The 16,974-nt window shown below is 37.6% G+C and overlaps 1 protein-coding gene across 21 annotated transcripts in view; it reads left to right on the top strand.

Annotated features, from left to right (window-relative positions):
* ptprdb (protein tyrosine phosphatase receptor type Db) overlaps positions 1-16,974 on the top strand; it is a 249,115-nt gene that overhangs the window by 166,826 nt on the left and 65,315 nt on the right. For all 21 annotated transcript variants that reach the window (XM_032563278.1, XM_032563279.1, XM_032563295.1 and 18 more), the window contains one exon: positions 6,445-6,594. In XM_032563278.1, coding sequence (XP_032419169.1) covers positions 6,510-6,594 — 85 coding nt within the window. In that variant the 5' untranslated portion in view covers positions 6,445-6,509. The remainder of the gene's footprint in view (positions 1-6,444; positions 6,595-16,974) is intronic.

The following is a 16,974-nucleotide window of genomic DNA, read 5'->3' as shown; positions in this document are numbered from 1 at the left end:
AGCTTCATGTGTTTTGTTGCTGAAGAAAAGCATACCCACAGAATTATGCTGCCACAACATGTTTTACCAAAGCTTACAATTTACGTCTCATAACTTGCTTACAACCATAACCTTTTTCTGGCTATTCGTTCTTAATGGCCTATTGAACAATTCTCACAAGTGAGCTGTATTTTTGCAGCTGTTGCAGAATTATCAGGCAATTTTCACTTACTTTAGGTGGACAGACATATTTTCGACGTGTTTATTTACAAATAAAAACTTTTCCCAAAATTTTTCACCAACCTGTCTGTTGTTTTCATTAGTCGTCATGAAGTTTTTGACTGTTCTCTCTAAAAAAAAAAAAACCTTTGAAGCCTTCACAGAACAGTTCTATATATACTAAACTTTAGCTACACACAGGTGGACTCTGTTTATTTTGGAGTGTATGGAACCTGAATACCTGAAAAGCAGGTAATTCTGTGATTTTTTATTTGTAAAAAAAAAAAAATTAAATCCATATCTCTTTCCACCACATTCCGCTTTACATTGATGCACTACTTTGTGTCTCATTACTGTCCCAAAAATATACACGGAAGTTTTTGATTGGGACTTGGAAAAGATGTAAGGACATTTAAGCGTAGTGAAAAAATGTGGAATGCAATGCAAAATGAAAACCTGACTTGGATTTACCGCTAATCTGTAATGAAGACTTGTTTGTCCCACTTAGCTTTTCTTGTTCTTTGTCCAGCTTATATGATGCAACAATCACAAATTGGCTTCTTTGGTGACGCATCTGCCAGTCTGCCACCGTTTCAACAGGGCAAACAGAATAAGTTAATTAGCATGTCTAATTGCATTTGGTGGCTCAGCTTTTGGAATATGGAATCAAATTAGGTTTCCCACTGTTCTTTTCCACAGCACACGGTGAGCCTTGAGCTACGCTTTTTAGGATCTGTCTTTTGTCTTTGTCTCTATCTTTCTCAACATCCCTTCCAGCTGTACTATGCCGTCGCTTTGTAGTCTGCCCTCTTCTCTCTCATCATCCACCCACGCTGTCTTTTTATTTCCATTCCATTTTTGGATCACAGGCTCCCTTCTAAATTGCCTTTCCTCACTTTTGCCTCCTCATCTGTTAACTTTGCTGCCCCATCTCTCAGTAGATTGACTTCTCATTTAGTCCGAAGTTTTTACATAAAGAAATGAGTTCATACCTTCCATGTCCTAAAATCCAAGTTAATGCGTGAATAATTTGTATTAGAACATAACTTTCATTGTGAGTAAAATAAAACGGCCAAAATAGATTTTCCTAACCTTCTCACTTTTCCATGCTGCGCAGAAATGTTAGCCTCAGTCTCTGAGACAGCCGTTGTTCTGTCAGAAGCTATCTAAGAGATAAGTGTAACAGATATCAGCAGGCCTGGGCAGACAGACGGAGTATAATTGAGTGATAGGACCTAATATAAGTGAATGGCTTAGTACCGACTGTGATCCACAGTAGCAGCAGAAGCTCCCACACCGGAAAAAGGGCTTTCTGTTCACTCTCTCAGTAATACCTGCAACAGCAGACACCCAGACTACAATCTGGTGACTACCTGGCGGCAGATTCTCTGTGTGGGTTTGTGTCTGAGCGTGCATGCCCAGCTTTGACTGTCGTCTCTTTGTGCATTTTTTGTTCTCGCTTTTTTGCCTTCTTCTGGTCTCCCTTTGTTCCTTTTTATCAAGCCTCCGTCACCGCCGTCCCCTCAACACGGCCATCGAGTTATCTTAGCCGTTTAGTTAACATGACTTGTTGTGAAGTGAGATACTAAATAATGCAGGCTTTTCCAGTGACACCGAATCAGCTGGACTGATTATTGGACACACAAACTCACACACGTTTATGCACACCCCCACCAAAGTGGTATCAGTTTCCTATTACGCCATTAGGAATTTGAAAGGGGTTTAGGTCAATGTTGCCATGATAAAGCACTGTAAGTAAGTGCATTTCTTAATAAGGGCAAAATGTGAAAATGGACAAAAGGCATAATAAAAAAAAAAGAGGAAATTCATTATTTTATTGTCTTCCGCTTATCTGTAATGTGGTTAGAAGGGAAAGAAGTTTTGGAGAGTAACCCAGAATTCCTTTCCTTAACAACCCTCTTGGGCTGCACAGTGACGCAGTTGGTGGCACTTGCAGCAAGAAGGTCCGATTCCCGGCCCGGGGTCTGTCTGCACGGAGTTTGTATGTTCTCCCTGTGGATGCTTGGGTCCACAGTCCAAAAACATGACTGTCAGGTTAATTGGTCTTTCTAAATTCTCCCTAGGTATGAGTGTGTGTGTGTGTGCATGATTGTTTGTCCTGTCTGTCTCTGTGTTGCCCTGCGACAGACTGGAGACCTGTTCAGGGTGTGACCCCGCGTCTCTCCTGGAACGTTGGATGGAGATAGGCACCAGCACCCCTCCCGACCCCACTAGGGACAAGGGTGTTAGAAAATGGATGGATGGATGGATGGATGGATGGATGGATGGATGGATGGATGGATGGATGGATGGATGGATGGATGGATGGATGGATGGATGGAACAACCCTCTTCCCCTCGTTTTGAAGGATGGTTGGTTCCAGTGTGTTTCCAAGTCATTAGAAATAGATTGTTCTTGATCTTGACTGAAGACCCTTCAAAGGCTTCATGATCAAATTGCTTCAATGACTTCTTTCGTGGAGAAGCAGCAGCTCTACTTTGAGCTCCCCCTACGCCAGTGATGGCTGTCTTCTCTCTTTCTATAGAGTTTCATCCAGCTAACCCTACTGAGGAACCACCTGTATCAAGAATTTGGTTATTTTTCTTATGATCAATATCCCATGACTAAACAAAATATTAACTGGCAGCAGAGTCAGACCTTACACCTGACTCCAGTTCATCTATCCGACTCCTACTCCATCCCACTGAACTCTGCTGCTTGAGGTGGAGACTGACCCTTTGACTGGAAAGCACGGTAGACCATTTTCCAGCAAAGAAGACAATGTCAGCCAAAAAATTCTAACTTTTTGGCTTTGGTGTGCAGGTTCTCTTTGCTTTGTAGAGACATGTTTAAAGCTTTTTTTGAGACTTTTACTTGTTAATTCAAAACTGTGTATAATTTTATATTTGTGCTGCCAGGTGTGTCTGCTTCAAGTCTGACTTTAGCTGGATGTTTTTCTGGTGTAGTTCAAATCATATGTTCAGATTTTCTTTGGCACTCAGTAGTATAAAAATGTTGTCTGATAAAAAGGTCACACCCTGAATATGAAACCTGTTTGATCTATGCCTATATAACAGCAATCAGACTTCCAGAGGGGGTTCTTAATGTTGTATTTTTTGCACTGTGGTTGGAAGTTAAACAGTACTAACCTCTCCACACCTAAAAATAGACACATAATCTTCTGATTTTATGGTTTTTATGCACACAGTATCCTATGTTAATATCATTAAAGTAGTTCTGCACATTTTTGGTGCAGAACATTTGACCAAATTTCTGAAGAACTCTACTCACTTCACTTGATTGTATAAGGTTTTTATTCAATTTGAATATTTGTTACAAGAAAATATTATGTGGTGATTCATCAAGCAGGCTCTTACTGAATGATTCCATATGTCAGTTTTCAGTCTTTAGACTATATCACATTCAAACTCACTAATGGAAACATTGCTTTATGTAAACAATTATGTAGAGCATGTAAAACAAACATTATGCAGTTTTTGAAACAGAAGTAGAAGAAGTTTTGAATGAATGTCTCTTACTTTAGAATTTTTAAAATTATACTCTAAAAGAACATCAAAAAACATGTTGTTTGTTAATGCATCTAAAGGTTAGATTGGTGTCAGTTTTCTGTGTTGATGCATATACTGAATATAATGAAAAATAAGATATTTTATGCCAATTTTTGATCAGATCTTGTGAGGGGAAAATGAGCGATTTCAATTCCTTTTTGACTTATGTGATTGGTGCATCACTGGTATTATGATTATGAAAAACAACTTTAAAATAAGTCATTTTTGGATTTTAGCTCTAAAAATATTTCCATTTCATACAGTAAAGTATGAGTTCCCCTCTCTGCTGCTGTAGTGTAAATCAGGGAACTTAATTTGTACAGGGAGAAATCTAAGCTATCCCAAAGCAATTGTTTTGGACTAAACCAAGTGGAAAATCCAGTGTGGGTTGATTTGTTTGCTGCCTTCATTACAGGCAGGCTAAGAGCTCTGGGGCCCCGGCCCCTTCCTCTTTTTTTTAATCAGATGGCTTGTTCAGGAGCAGAGAGGATTAAGACTGTTGCTGCTGCTGATGAATCTGTTCAGTTCTGGAGATCATGCAAACACACACACATGCCCTATCACATGGGCACTGCATGACCCAGCCACATGCACAAGATGCAAATATGAAAACAATTGAGTTTAAAAATGCATATACCATAGCTCTACTACATGCTAGAATATGTCTTTAGTTTCTGGGCAGCAGCAGCATTCTGTCAGCTCTCTTTGTGTGATGTGATTTAAGACACTTCAGACAAATTTACATGATAAGTGTTGTCACAGATAAATGTTTCAGATCAACTTTAACATCAAAGAGTGATCTGAGTGAATACAAACTCCAGTATTCAAATGATGACTTCTATTCTCAAGTGGTGTGTGAAAGTATTTTTACCCATCTTGTTAAATCATTAATTAACTGTCTAGGTTTTTGTTTTAAACTGTGTTCAATTTAGCTAGCATTCCCCAATGACTGAAAAACCTGAGGGATATGAAGGTCTCAAGAACAATGTATCATGCTACAATCTGAAGAAATTCAAGAACAAACAAGAAACCGAAAGTCACTGACAAAATTAAGAAATACATTACATCAGAACATGTCACAAATGAACTCACTGATGTTTCTGAACAACCTCTAAGCACTGTTGGCCTCATTCGCCTCATTTACATATAATGTTTAAGAATCAACAGTAAGAAAGAGAATAGGCAAAATTGGCATTTCAAAGTAAATCCTCTGCTGACCAGAAAGCACAATAAGGTTTGCCCCACTTTTTCATATAATTCTGGTAACCAGGACTTTTGGAAAGGTGTTACACGGACTGACAAGACAAAATTGAAGGTGTGCCTTACATCTGGTATAAAAATATTCAGCAGGACATTGATCCAAAGCACATCAACAAATTCACTTCTAAAAAGAAAAAAAAAAGTCAACATGGAGTCAATATTTAAGTGGCCTTGTCAAATTTTTGAATTTAGTCTATTAGAGATGGAGTAGCATGATCATAAACAGTTTGTTCATTCTGAAAATATGCAAATTTTAGTGGATCAAGACCATTGCATAAAGAACATGGGGTCAAAATTACTGTACAAAGATGAAATAAATACAATTGTTGGGGGGCTAAGGGATTGTCAGAATGTTAGTTAACACAAATAATAATAAAATCTGCATTTGAAAACTGCCTTTTATATTAATTCAGGTTATCTTTGTCTATTAAAATTCGTGTGATGGTCTAAAACATTAAATCATGAGGAAAAAGTAAAATCTGAAGAAACTGGCAAGGGTCAATTATTTTTCACAGCACTACATCTCCACTAAAGCCAAAATCCCCCACTATGTCTTCCAGTGACAGACAAACAAGGTACGTTTAGAAAGATAAAAACTTCCCAATTGCTGTGATACAGAAGCATATTGCGGCAGAAACTGTAGAAATTTTTATAAAAAATAAATTTAAAGTATAAAAAGAATTGAGGAAGAAAATGTATCATAAAAAGAGTCACTTTAAGGCAGGAAGTGAGCTAAGGATGAAAGGATAAAAACACTGAGCTGCATGTTGATCCAACACTCTGTGCAACATAGCCAGGAGATAACATCAGCCAGTCTCCTCCCACTTTAATCTCCCCATCATCCATCAATCTCTTGGTCTGTCCTTCCACCCCTCCACCTTAGAGCCATCCACTCCTTTTCATCAATCTGAAATCTCGTTGTTCTGATGCACATTTGGGAAAAATCTAACATGGAAGTACAGCCTGCTCTGGGATTGTGTAACAAGCAGGGATACAAAAAAAATAAAATAAAAATGAGGCCATTGCTCACTTGGGAGCATAAAAACTCAACTTCAGAGGAGATGTGATGTTTTATTGCTAAATGTTTGCCATAAATTGAGATTCATCAGTTACTTTTATTAACTACCACACAAATACATAAAGGCACACGAAACACACCTCCGGTGATAAGTGTATGGTCCTGATGAAGCAGGAATAGAGGGGAGGTGGTTGCAGACGAGGAGTGTGAAGCCTAGAGGGAACTAAAGCACTCTAAGTCTGTGTTGGGCCGTGTGTGGGTGTGGTTATAAATTATGCATATATATATATATATATATATATATGTATATATACAGTATATAAACACACATACATATAAACACATTTGTGACTAATTTGGACTTTCTCTAATGGTATTTTCCCTGTCTTGTCTCCTCAGGTTGTGAAGGCTTGTTTCTATCATCCTGTTGTTCAGTGAGGCTCTGAGCTCACGGTGAATACAGCATGCATGTGTCGAACTATCCCGCGATGCTCCCTGTCAGTCCAGGCCTGCTTCTCCTCAGCTTCCTCTTCCTCGCTGATGCTGACTGTGAGTCCTGTTACAAAGTCATTTGCTCATTTTCTTTCTCCAAAGCATGCAGACACACAGATCTTCTGAGTATGTGTGTGCATATAGCACACATACTGGAATATCCCAAATTCATGCAGTTCTCTACTGCAGATAGTGCACATGTTGGGTTTCTGTGTCAGTCTGAGTGTGTGTTAGGCTGCAGTTCTGATTTGAGGCCAGCTGTTTTTGTTCTTCTTAGCAGTGCTTGGCACAGGCAGACAGGTCACATATGGCAAATCAGATAATTTCCCTACTGCTTGTGTGATTCTGTTAATACCATGTTTGCGTCTCATCCCTGCCATTTGGTCCTCATCCAAAGCTTTTCTCAAGAAAGTTTTTGGGCACATCAGGATGTTTGTGTGGTTTTGTGTATGACTACAAGTAATTGATTTTAAATGACTGGTGGATTTTATTCATTTTGTGTAAATTCTCAAGTGGTCTGTCTTCAAAACCGTTTAAGTTACAGTTTTCTGTTGCTTGCAATAAAAGCAATCTATTTGAAACCAGTTAAACAGTCACTGATGCATCAAAATAGTCAACAATAAAGTGAAGAAGGAGAATGTTTTGCAATAATGTGAAGGTCTACGCAATCAAGAAACCACAAAGCTGCAAAATCTGCTTGATAGTTCAGCTAAGCTGTGATACGGTGACGTGTACTAACCAAAACCACTGGTCACTAAAGCAAGAAGTGTATTTAAGTTTTAAGAAATTGAAATGTACTGTACAAGCTAAAAGCAACACAGTTACTTTAGGCGGAACAGGAATGAGAGCTGCTGATTGTGAACTGAGATTACTGATATTACTTTACCATTATTGACAACGGTTTGGAGCCCTATTTTAAAACTAATCAACTGATATCAACTTATTATTTTACAGCTGTTCTCTATAATTCTACAAAGACAGCAATTTAACAAGAGCCAATGAAAACATGATTGTGTGCAAAGGGAGGGCTAATTGAACAGCTGCACACAGCAGAGCACTATTAGAAGGTACAGATAGAAAGAACAAAATACTTCAAAATATCTTTTACTTCATATTTTCTAGACAGTGTATGTATCCTCTGTGTTTAGCATTGTTATATACTCAATAGATATGATCTGGTTGTTATTTAAAATAATTCTGTACGTGTAGGAGTCCCTAAGATTTTGTTGGATGGATGATTAACCATAAAAATCAGGATGTTTTGTGTCTGGAGTTAAAATTCTTGGACATGTGGGGAGGCTGAGGTGGACAGAAATAAACAAAAAGAGGGGTCACTAAAGATTGGATAGAACATAAAACAGAAAGAGTAATCGTAAAATCAGCTGATTGAACATGTACAGGATGATCTGTTTGCCCAAAAGAGAGTGCAGTGTGGCTCCAAGCTTGCAGTTGTGCGATTCTGATAACATATCATCACCACCCTGTAAAAGCACCCAAACTGACACACAAGTATAGGCTTCAGGCAGTAATTTCTGTGCTGGAATGTTTTAAAGCCTCATAGAGCCCGAGTGAAAGCACACTTTCAAGCCTGTCTTGTTTTGCTTTCAACCTCCTTCCCTCTTGTCCTACGTGGAAGTTCCAGGGTCAGACGGCAAAGGCTTGGTCATCCATCAAAACAACGATGCTCTCAGGCTTTGAGATTTAGAAGAGTACCACAAGTCCAGAAAAGGTTGTAAGGGATTCATAGTCTGTTTTTTCTAAGTATACATTATCTTCTTTCCCACCCTCTACTTCTCTGTTAGTCTTTTCTTGTTAACTTTCAGCATTCTCTCTTCCTACCATTGCACTCTGCTGAGATAGAAGGAAATGCAGAGCTTGAGAATCTGTTCTCTTTTTTTTACCCTTTTATCTCCACGTATACAGCGTTCTGCATCCCTTTTAATATCAACAGGGGATAATCAGAGATTTGAATGTCAAGAATTGAAACAGAGGCTGTCTGGACACTGATATCTTCGTTTCTCATCATAAGACACCATGTTTTGAAATGGTAAACACATTCAGAAATTGCTTTCAGTTGTCCTTATTATGTTTATTGTAAAGCTTAATGAAATGAACAAAATAAAAAGAAATGCTTGAAACTGAGAGAGAAACTCAGATCATCCTGTTTTCTAATTAATTTTACTAATAATTATGTGACCGACAGGCGCTCTTTGCGATGCAGCAAGGAGAAGCAGGTTTAAATAATGGACGGATGAATAACCATTTGGAGGCACACATAGATCATTGATAATTCATTTTTTAGATGGAACACCTTGCATACACCTTGAATACTGCTCAGTGCAATAAAATAGGTGCAGGTGCATTTTAAATAGCACAGCAATAACATAAAAAAACATGACTTATTTCTGGCTGCTAAGGAGCACTCAGAGCATTGCCAATTTTTTTACCTTGATATTTAATTTATTCTGAATAATGACGAGATTAAATAAAAGAATATATAAAAGGAACATACATTGCCCTGACACAATAGAATGCTGTAAATTTCATATTCTTGAACACAATAAACATTTATAACAAATTTTACAATATGCCAACAGATATAGCAAGATAGGAAATAGTGTGACAGCAGCTGGAATTTTAATACATTCAATAAACAGGATGAATAAAAAAGATTTTGTACTTGAATTGTCACTCACATACTAGAGCCATTTAGGGGAGAATTGGTCAATTCCAGTTTCTGGCCTATTATTTGATGTATCTCTAATGACAGTTTATGCAACAACAGAAGCTGCAGTTTAAGAAATGAAAACGCATGCTTGGAACAGATTTATTACACAATTCTTACCGAGGGATTTGAGGTACAGTCAGGTGAACCAGTATCCAATGTTCAGGCATCAACAATATTATAACAAAAGAAAGCAAAGCTCAATACCCTGCTTGTTTTTTTTCTCTCAAATTCTCCTTCTGATTCTGCTACCTTCTCTCCCACCACCTTTTATTTTGTTTCTCAGCATGGCTATCTGCGCGTGCGTGCTTATGTCATATATCTGGGGGATTAAGAGTAATGCCCTGATCCGGTTGCAAACTAGGCCACTGCTCCATGTACGCCGTGAAATACCCGGTGCAAGAAACAGCATCTCTATCTCACTTCGTTCTGTTGAATGGGAACGAAGTGAGGGGCGATTGCAATAAGATGGTGGTTTTTCACTGACCCTTGTTTGCCCTGAAATCAGCTAGTCCTTCTGCACGTGCAGCTTGGATGTAACAGTAATTCCAGGTGAAATACAAGCCCCTTTGTAAGTACAGTGCAAACAACAAAAAGAAACGATTTCCAAAGGATGACACATGGCCAGATTGCATCCCCGTGCTTCAGGAAGCACATTCTACGCTTTGAATGTAGACAAGAGTGGTTTAGGATTCAGCTTGAGGAAGGATTGTGAAACTGTTTACCTTCAGCTTGCATCGCATCATTACTGTTCTGTAAAGGCTCTGTATTGAATTTAGAGGGGGGGAAAAACAAAAATGCAGAAGCATTTTTTTTTCTGTGTTGCTGAAATAAAATGACCTTTTTATATGTGACCTATGAGGTGTGACTTGAAACATGAAACCTGCTCACTTGGTGACTGATTGACCTGTCAGATTATGGCATTTTGCCAGCTTTTGCATCAACTTCAGGTTTACTGGAATCTGATATAGCTTGGCCTCATACAGTTCTTTGCAAAATCCGTGAAGGATTGTCTTGTTGACAGATTCTCACACCTAAACTGTGGATCTCTGGAGCTCATCCAGTGTTATCATGGGGCTTTGTGTTTAGTAATCTGTGCCTGTGTGAAACCATTTATACTTGTCTTTTTTATATGTTCATGCAGGAAAGCATGTTTAATGCTTAGTTTAGATGAGATTAGACCCAGATAAGCATCTAGAGTTATGTAAGGTCTATGGTCGTCTCTTGACGCTGATGGATGGGGTAAAGTGAGGATTCAGAGACATGGGCTTAAGTATGAGGGCCTCTCGGATTAGAGGTTTCTGATCTGGGAATCCGTTAGGGGCACGAAAAAGAATCAGGTCAGTTTCTTGGATAGATTGCATCTTCTGTATGATTGATTGATGTAGCTTAACTCGCAGATAAAAGTAAAGTCAAAGTTGGAACTTCACCACAAAATATGAAAAGCAACTTGGCTTATCTCATGATACACCACCTTGATGATTTCTCTTAATGATCAAGAGTCTAGATGATTCTCGTGCTACACTGGTAATGTTCTTGTCAAGATTGTCCTTTTTTGATTTATGTATATGAGTGTAAAGATATGATTTGCTTAAATACAGAGATCTTCTGTGGTAGAAGCATCTTAGGCAACAGATTTTGTTGTTTAGATTAGCATATCACCAGCAGAGTTTTAATAAGTGTGAATATGATTTGATTTAATGTAGAACAAGCACTAGTGGTAGCATAATGAATAAAAGGATGTGCTACCCAATCTTTACATTGCGTTTTTACATTGCTGATGCCTCTACGGGCAGTGAAATAGCTCTGATTTGTTATAGATGGATGAAACACAAGCAATTGTAGAAAAAAATAGTCCAAAGGTATGCAGACATTTTTTATATATATAATTGATGCAATTAGTTTATCCAGCTGAAAACACGGCAAATCAGTATTTAATTTGCTGTTCTGCAAAATATAGCTGACATAATAAAAACACTCTTAACTTGATTAGTTTCAAATGGCAAATCAGAGGCAATTCCTAGATTGAAACAAGTTGCTAAATATATAATAAAAGCTGAATATGCTCCACAGCAGAGTTACTTTGTGACTGAAGACCTCATACAAAAAGGGTCTTAATGTGGTTTTACATAAGATTCAGAGCTTAGTTGCTTTTTGATTTCAAATGAGGAACATAGAAAAGTCCTTTGGAAGAAAGCGAGGACATGAAGGAAGGAAAGCCACAAAGAAAGACAGACAGAAATACTCATATACTCAAATGTTTAAATCAAATCACAGGCTTTTAAAGACTATATAGGAACCTCCGAAGGTCCTCCGAAGGGGTTTGAATGACAGCAGGTTGTTATATTGTGTAAATGCATTGAAAGTCCAAACAATCTTCATATGTTTCCACTGAAGATGACATAACTAGGCCACATCTAAAACAGTCAGATAAGTATCAGATGCCATAACTCTTTAACACACTCTACTTAAAGTATTTATCAGGTACTCTTCATGTTTTTATAGCCATATGTGTTTCAAAGTGTGGATGCACTTCACTCTATTTCAATTAGTCTGGAAACTAAGTGTTGGTGCTGCCCAAGTTTCTTAGACTCTTCATTGAGGGTGCAATTACATATTTTATCCGCAGCTATAGCATAGCTGTTCACCCATCTGTGAGAAACAGAATGTGATCACCTTAACTTAGCATTCGCTAAGCAGGTGCACTCGTCTGTGAAGAGGCCTGCATAGCGTAAGCTTAGCGCCAACGTTGCCGAGCGCTGGTATGGAACTAATGCGCTGGGACCAGCACTGAGAAAGCCTCTGTTCGTCTTCATGGGAAGCCAGCTCTGACCCAGTAAAGTTGTATACCCAATGGGTCGCCCATGTGTTTCTAATGACCTGTGCATAAAAGAAGATCCTGTTTGATTAATTCCTCCCCTTGTGTTTCTAGCAAATTAACCCTGATTAACTCTGCCTGAGGCTGCTGTGGGTGATTAAGAGCAACTCTAATTGGACATTCATAACTATAGGCAATAAAAGTGCATTTTATCTTCTGCTGTAACGTCATTGTGGTTAAAACTATAATGTCATAGATCAGCTGGAGGTTGTTCAAATAATGACAGATAAAAATGCAACCATAAGGAACTCCAAATTAAAAAAGAATTTAAATAAAATCTATTTTTTTCCTCATTTGTTAGGGTTTAGCTCAGATGAATAGCTAATCTTTCAGAAACCTGAATAATGCTTTACTTTAATTAAACCTTTCATCAAATATCACCCCATTTATTTGTGCATAATTTAATTTTCTATGTTAGAATAGCCCATTTAGCCAAATGTTTTCCAATTACCACTTATGTTTTCTGCAGAGGGATGATAGGCCTGTGTGCTTACTGGGCCCAGCAATCCAATTTCATTACCAGCCCAAAAGCGAGAGGCTGATCATTTGTTCTTAATGTGTCTCTTTGAAGTTAATGTGTTTTAACTTATGGTTCTGGCCAGTTGCCCACCCATTCTTCTTCAGACTAACAACTTGTGGTTTAGTCCCCTATTGGCCTCATTGCTGGGCTTATATGAAGGACCTAATTCAGTTCACTTGCTAAGCAGTGAAATGCAATCACAATATGGCAGCTTTACATTTCCTTAGGAAGGATGTAAATATACTCACTGAATGCTGTGTTCTATAGACTCAGAATATATGCAGGCCAGTTTTTCCTATTTGATTAAAACTTCCAACACATGCATATTTACTGTTTCAAAAGGTCAAATATATTAAAGCATGTTCAAAGACAAAATCAGAAATATATTAGAATATGTTATGTCAAATTTCTGGCAATAAACTAGTTTCTCTGAGCTTCTCTTACCTGCTTTAAGTTGTATCAGAAAATATTTGCAGCTGCTTTTTGTTGGATTTGATTTGTTTGGATAGGCCTGTCTGCTTTATGCTTTTGCGAATCACATCAGCCTCAGTAAGTGATTGAGCCACATATGATAAGGCCTACAGGATAGTGATTTATAACAGACTTTATGACTTTGAGGGATCTGAAGGAATGAGTTCAGATCACTGAACACACATTTTTTCCATCATTTAATTTAACATAGTACTTTGCCCCGTTTGTTCACTAATGATGTAAATATTCAAATATAAAATACAAATACAATACCAGATTCATAGAACATATCTTATTATTAATTGCATAGAAAAAAAGATCACATTTCTCACCCATTCACCAAATGATACATAGGTGTTACACAATAAATCAAAGTACCACAAATGATTAGTAATTGCTTATACAATACAGGAACAAATAGAAGAAAGGGCATCTTTATCAACAAAGCAGAGATCATTTCTGAATCTTTTTCTGTTTAATTTTGTCAATACTTTCAGTTCCTTGATTTTAGTAAATAAATAAATAGATTAATAGAAAGCTGTAAATAAATATATAGTGATAAAACACAAGTAAAGTATCATAAACATGTATAGACACACTTCAACTGATTTTATAGCAGGTAAAGTTGCTCACTTCCTTACCAGACAAACTATTTGATTACATAACTAAATAAGGTACATAATAAGTGCTGAGCATAATAATGAAGTTATTCATTATTTTAAGCAGTGAAAAAGTGTAACAGTCATGTTTTCTCAGTGTTTTATAGTCATCTTATTTTCCATGTGCTTTTCTTTAATAAAAAGACATTCTAAAATGCGCGTAATCTTGACACATTGGAAACATAAATCTTTTTCCCTGAGGGTTTCTTCAAGCATCTGTTCTTACAAACTTGACTTGTCTTGAGTGTCCCTCTCGGTTAAGAAACCATCTGGCAGCAGCAGCGCGTCCTGTTAGTCCCCCTACACTGCCATTAGTTTCTTTTAATTTTGCTGTTCTTTTTTTTTAAAATAGCTCTTTAGTTAGCCTCTATCAGCACATAACAGTTTAGTTAGGTTTTATTGTTCCTTTGCCTTTAAAGTATGTGGGAAAAGAGGGAAGATGGTCGTTTGCCCTCTGAAAATTTTTGTTAAAAAGAGAGCTGAATGTGTAATCCTTACCATCAGATAAGCAGAAAAAGCTGATAATGCTCTATTCCAAAGTTTCTCTTTGGATCTTTCCTTTAATCAACTTCAAGAAAAACACAATAGATGTTATAAAATGTAAATTGCATCTGATATGTTTGAACGTCTACAGACTAACTTAAAAATAATGAAGTATTAAAAAAAGAGTTTATTTTCTCTTCATTTCTTTTATCTTTAGCCTGTTTTCCATTGGCCCAAATGCCAGTGTATAATCCTGCCAAGCACCACAATATCAAAAAAAAAAAAATCTCTGATGATCACAAGCAAAAGACCAAACGGTTAGAACATTCTGACGCAATGACAAAAAAAAAGAGAAAAGCAGAAGGAGAAGGGATCAATCCAACGATGAGACAGAGGATTGAGTGAAAGAGGATGGGATGGGGTGAAGAGAGAGATGTAAAGGAAGAAAAAGCGGGAGAGTTGATAAATGGAGATGAGGAGACACATTAAAGAGAAGAGGACCCAAGTTAGGGGAGCTGTGGAGAATATGGTTGAACCACTTCTCTCCACCATTGCCCCCCCACATGCACACACTTTATAAAGTCAGTCAATGTGACAGGAAGACTTATGTAACACCCCAGAGATGGAAGGAGGAGATAGGGAATGAGAAACAAGAAGAAGGGAAAGAAAAAAAGTAGCGAGGGGAGCAGCTGCAAAGCAAGAGGGGGAAGAAGTTATTCAGAGAATTAAGAGCCGAGATAAGTGCAAGATGGAGGGAACCTTCGAGAGTGAAACGGTAGATGTACGAAGAGGCTGGATAGATAAAGAAAAACGGGCGAGATAATAAAAAAAAAGCAATTGGAAGATCTAGCAAGCCTGTTAGCATGGCTCTGCTGGCTTTACACTTTTCATTTGTTTTGTGGGTGAGAGATTAGTAAGAGGATTAAGCGAGAGATTCCCCCGCTCCTCATTCTTTTTCTTTCCCCTCAGCCTTCCCATGTCTCTCTCACATATTCTCTCACTACTGCAGCACAAACCCACTCACACTGTAATGGCATGCATGAGTTGGTGTGAGGATGGAGTAGCAAAGTGCACACAATATGGCCTTGAACGAAACAACACAAACCAGTTTCTGTTAATCTGCAAACTACTATTTTATAATGCACAATCAGTTAGAAAAAGTGGCACAGAGAGTCAAAATATAAAAAAATAATGGTTACCTTGGCAATTTCCCAGAGCATAGGTAAAAAGTGCATGAATTATGTTAATCAAAGTAGAATATATATATATATGTATATATGTTTGTAAAACTTAATTCAATTCGATTCTGTTTATTTGTATAGCAAATATCCTCTTGAGGCACTTTGCAAAAAAATATTTCAATTCAATCACACATGTATTCCAATTCTATCAAACCGTTCAATTTATTATTCAATGTAGTATAAAAAGTTTATATCTCAGGAAACTTGCATAGAGCATCAGCAAGCAATGTGAGTGAAGAAATATGGTCGTAATGGGAAAAAGTAGAAATCACAAAAAATGACAACATAAAAAATATCATTTTTCTGTAATGTAATTTTTCGACATTTCGATGTGGATTGATTGTAGTTCAACCTGTGGGAGTATTTTTTTGTTTGTCATTTCTCCCTATAATAAATGCATTTTTCTGTATCATCTTTTTTTTTTATTTGCTTATTTTTTCTTCTCAGGAATTTTGAGTTGTTAATTTATTTGAATGTCAAATCATTTGCCTCTTGCAGTTACTCTGTTGAATCCAGGTGCTGATTTTATTTTAAAAAAATTTTCTGTGAATGCGCATAAAGATGCATGTGAGATTGTACTTGGCTGTGAAGCACTTAAGTTTAACAGTTAATTGGTTGCTTTTCTCTTATTGTTTGGCGTCACATCTGGTTCCCCTTCTGTGTCTCGTTCTTTCCTGCCCATTTTCCTCTCACGTTCCTCATCTGTTCTTCTCCATCGCTCTTTGCTTTTCTCTTAATTTCTCCTCACTATTTCCCTTTTCCCCCCCTCTCCGAACAGCTTAGCTTTTCTCCCATTCCCTCCACCCTCCTTTTAAACAGCAAAAAGCAATTTCTCTCCCTTTGTCAGGGCGCTTGGCGGTAAGCCCTTAAGTAGGGATTTTCTGGTTTGGCTGGAATGCCATTAGGCAAGCTGGTGGTGACGCGCCGTGAATGACGGGCCGAATCTTTTTGATGTTGTGATGTCACAATCCAGCGGAGGCTGGGGTTATGATATTGTTGGCGTACCCGGAACGTGGGGCTTTAGTGGTCATGTTAGAAGTAAGTCTTCATAAATCCTTTATGGCACAGAAATATTAAGCTTCTTTGGTGATACAGGGACAGAGGGAAAACATGATGGGAGCATGCACACACATACGGGGAATAAGAGACACACACAGACAACAAAGCCACCCACATGCATGTCTAAACTGGGAAAATCACTATAGGTCTACTCCAAGTAGTGTAACACACAGACAGAAAATGAAATGGGTTGCTCAGAAGTTTTTAAGCATTTAGCTTTAAAATCACTACATACAGTGTGATATTATTTTATATAGTGTTATAATTAGTGTGATATAATTACATTATATTAATTTAAGACATAGATCTAAATGCTTGAAGAGACATAATTGAACAAAAAATGTTACTTTGTTGACTCTTATAAAAGTAGAAATAATGAAAATTGTGGTTTTATATATAAC

Source organism: Xiphophorus hellerii, chromosome 5 (genome assembly GCF_003331165.1).
Source record: "Xiphophorus hellerii strain 12219 chromosome 5, Xiphophorus_hellerii-4.1, whole genome shotgun sequence".
NCBI lineage: Eukaryota > Metazoa > Chordata > Actinopteri > Cyprinodontiformes > Poeciliidae > Xiphophorus > Xiphophorus hellerii.
This window is presented reverse-complemented; position numbering and strand designations above follow the sequence as displayed.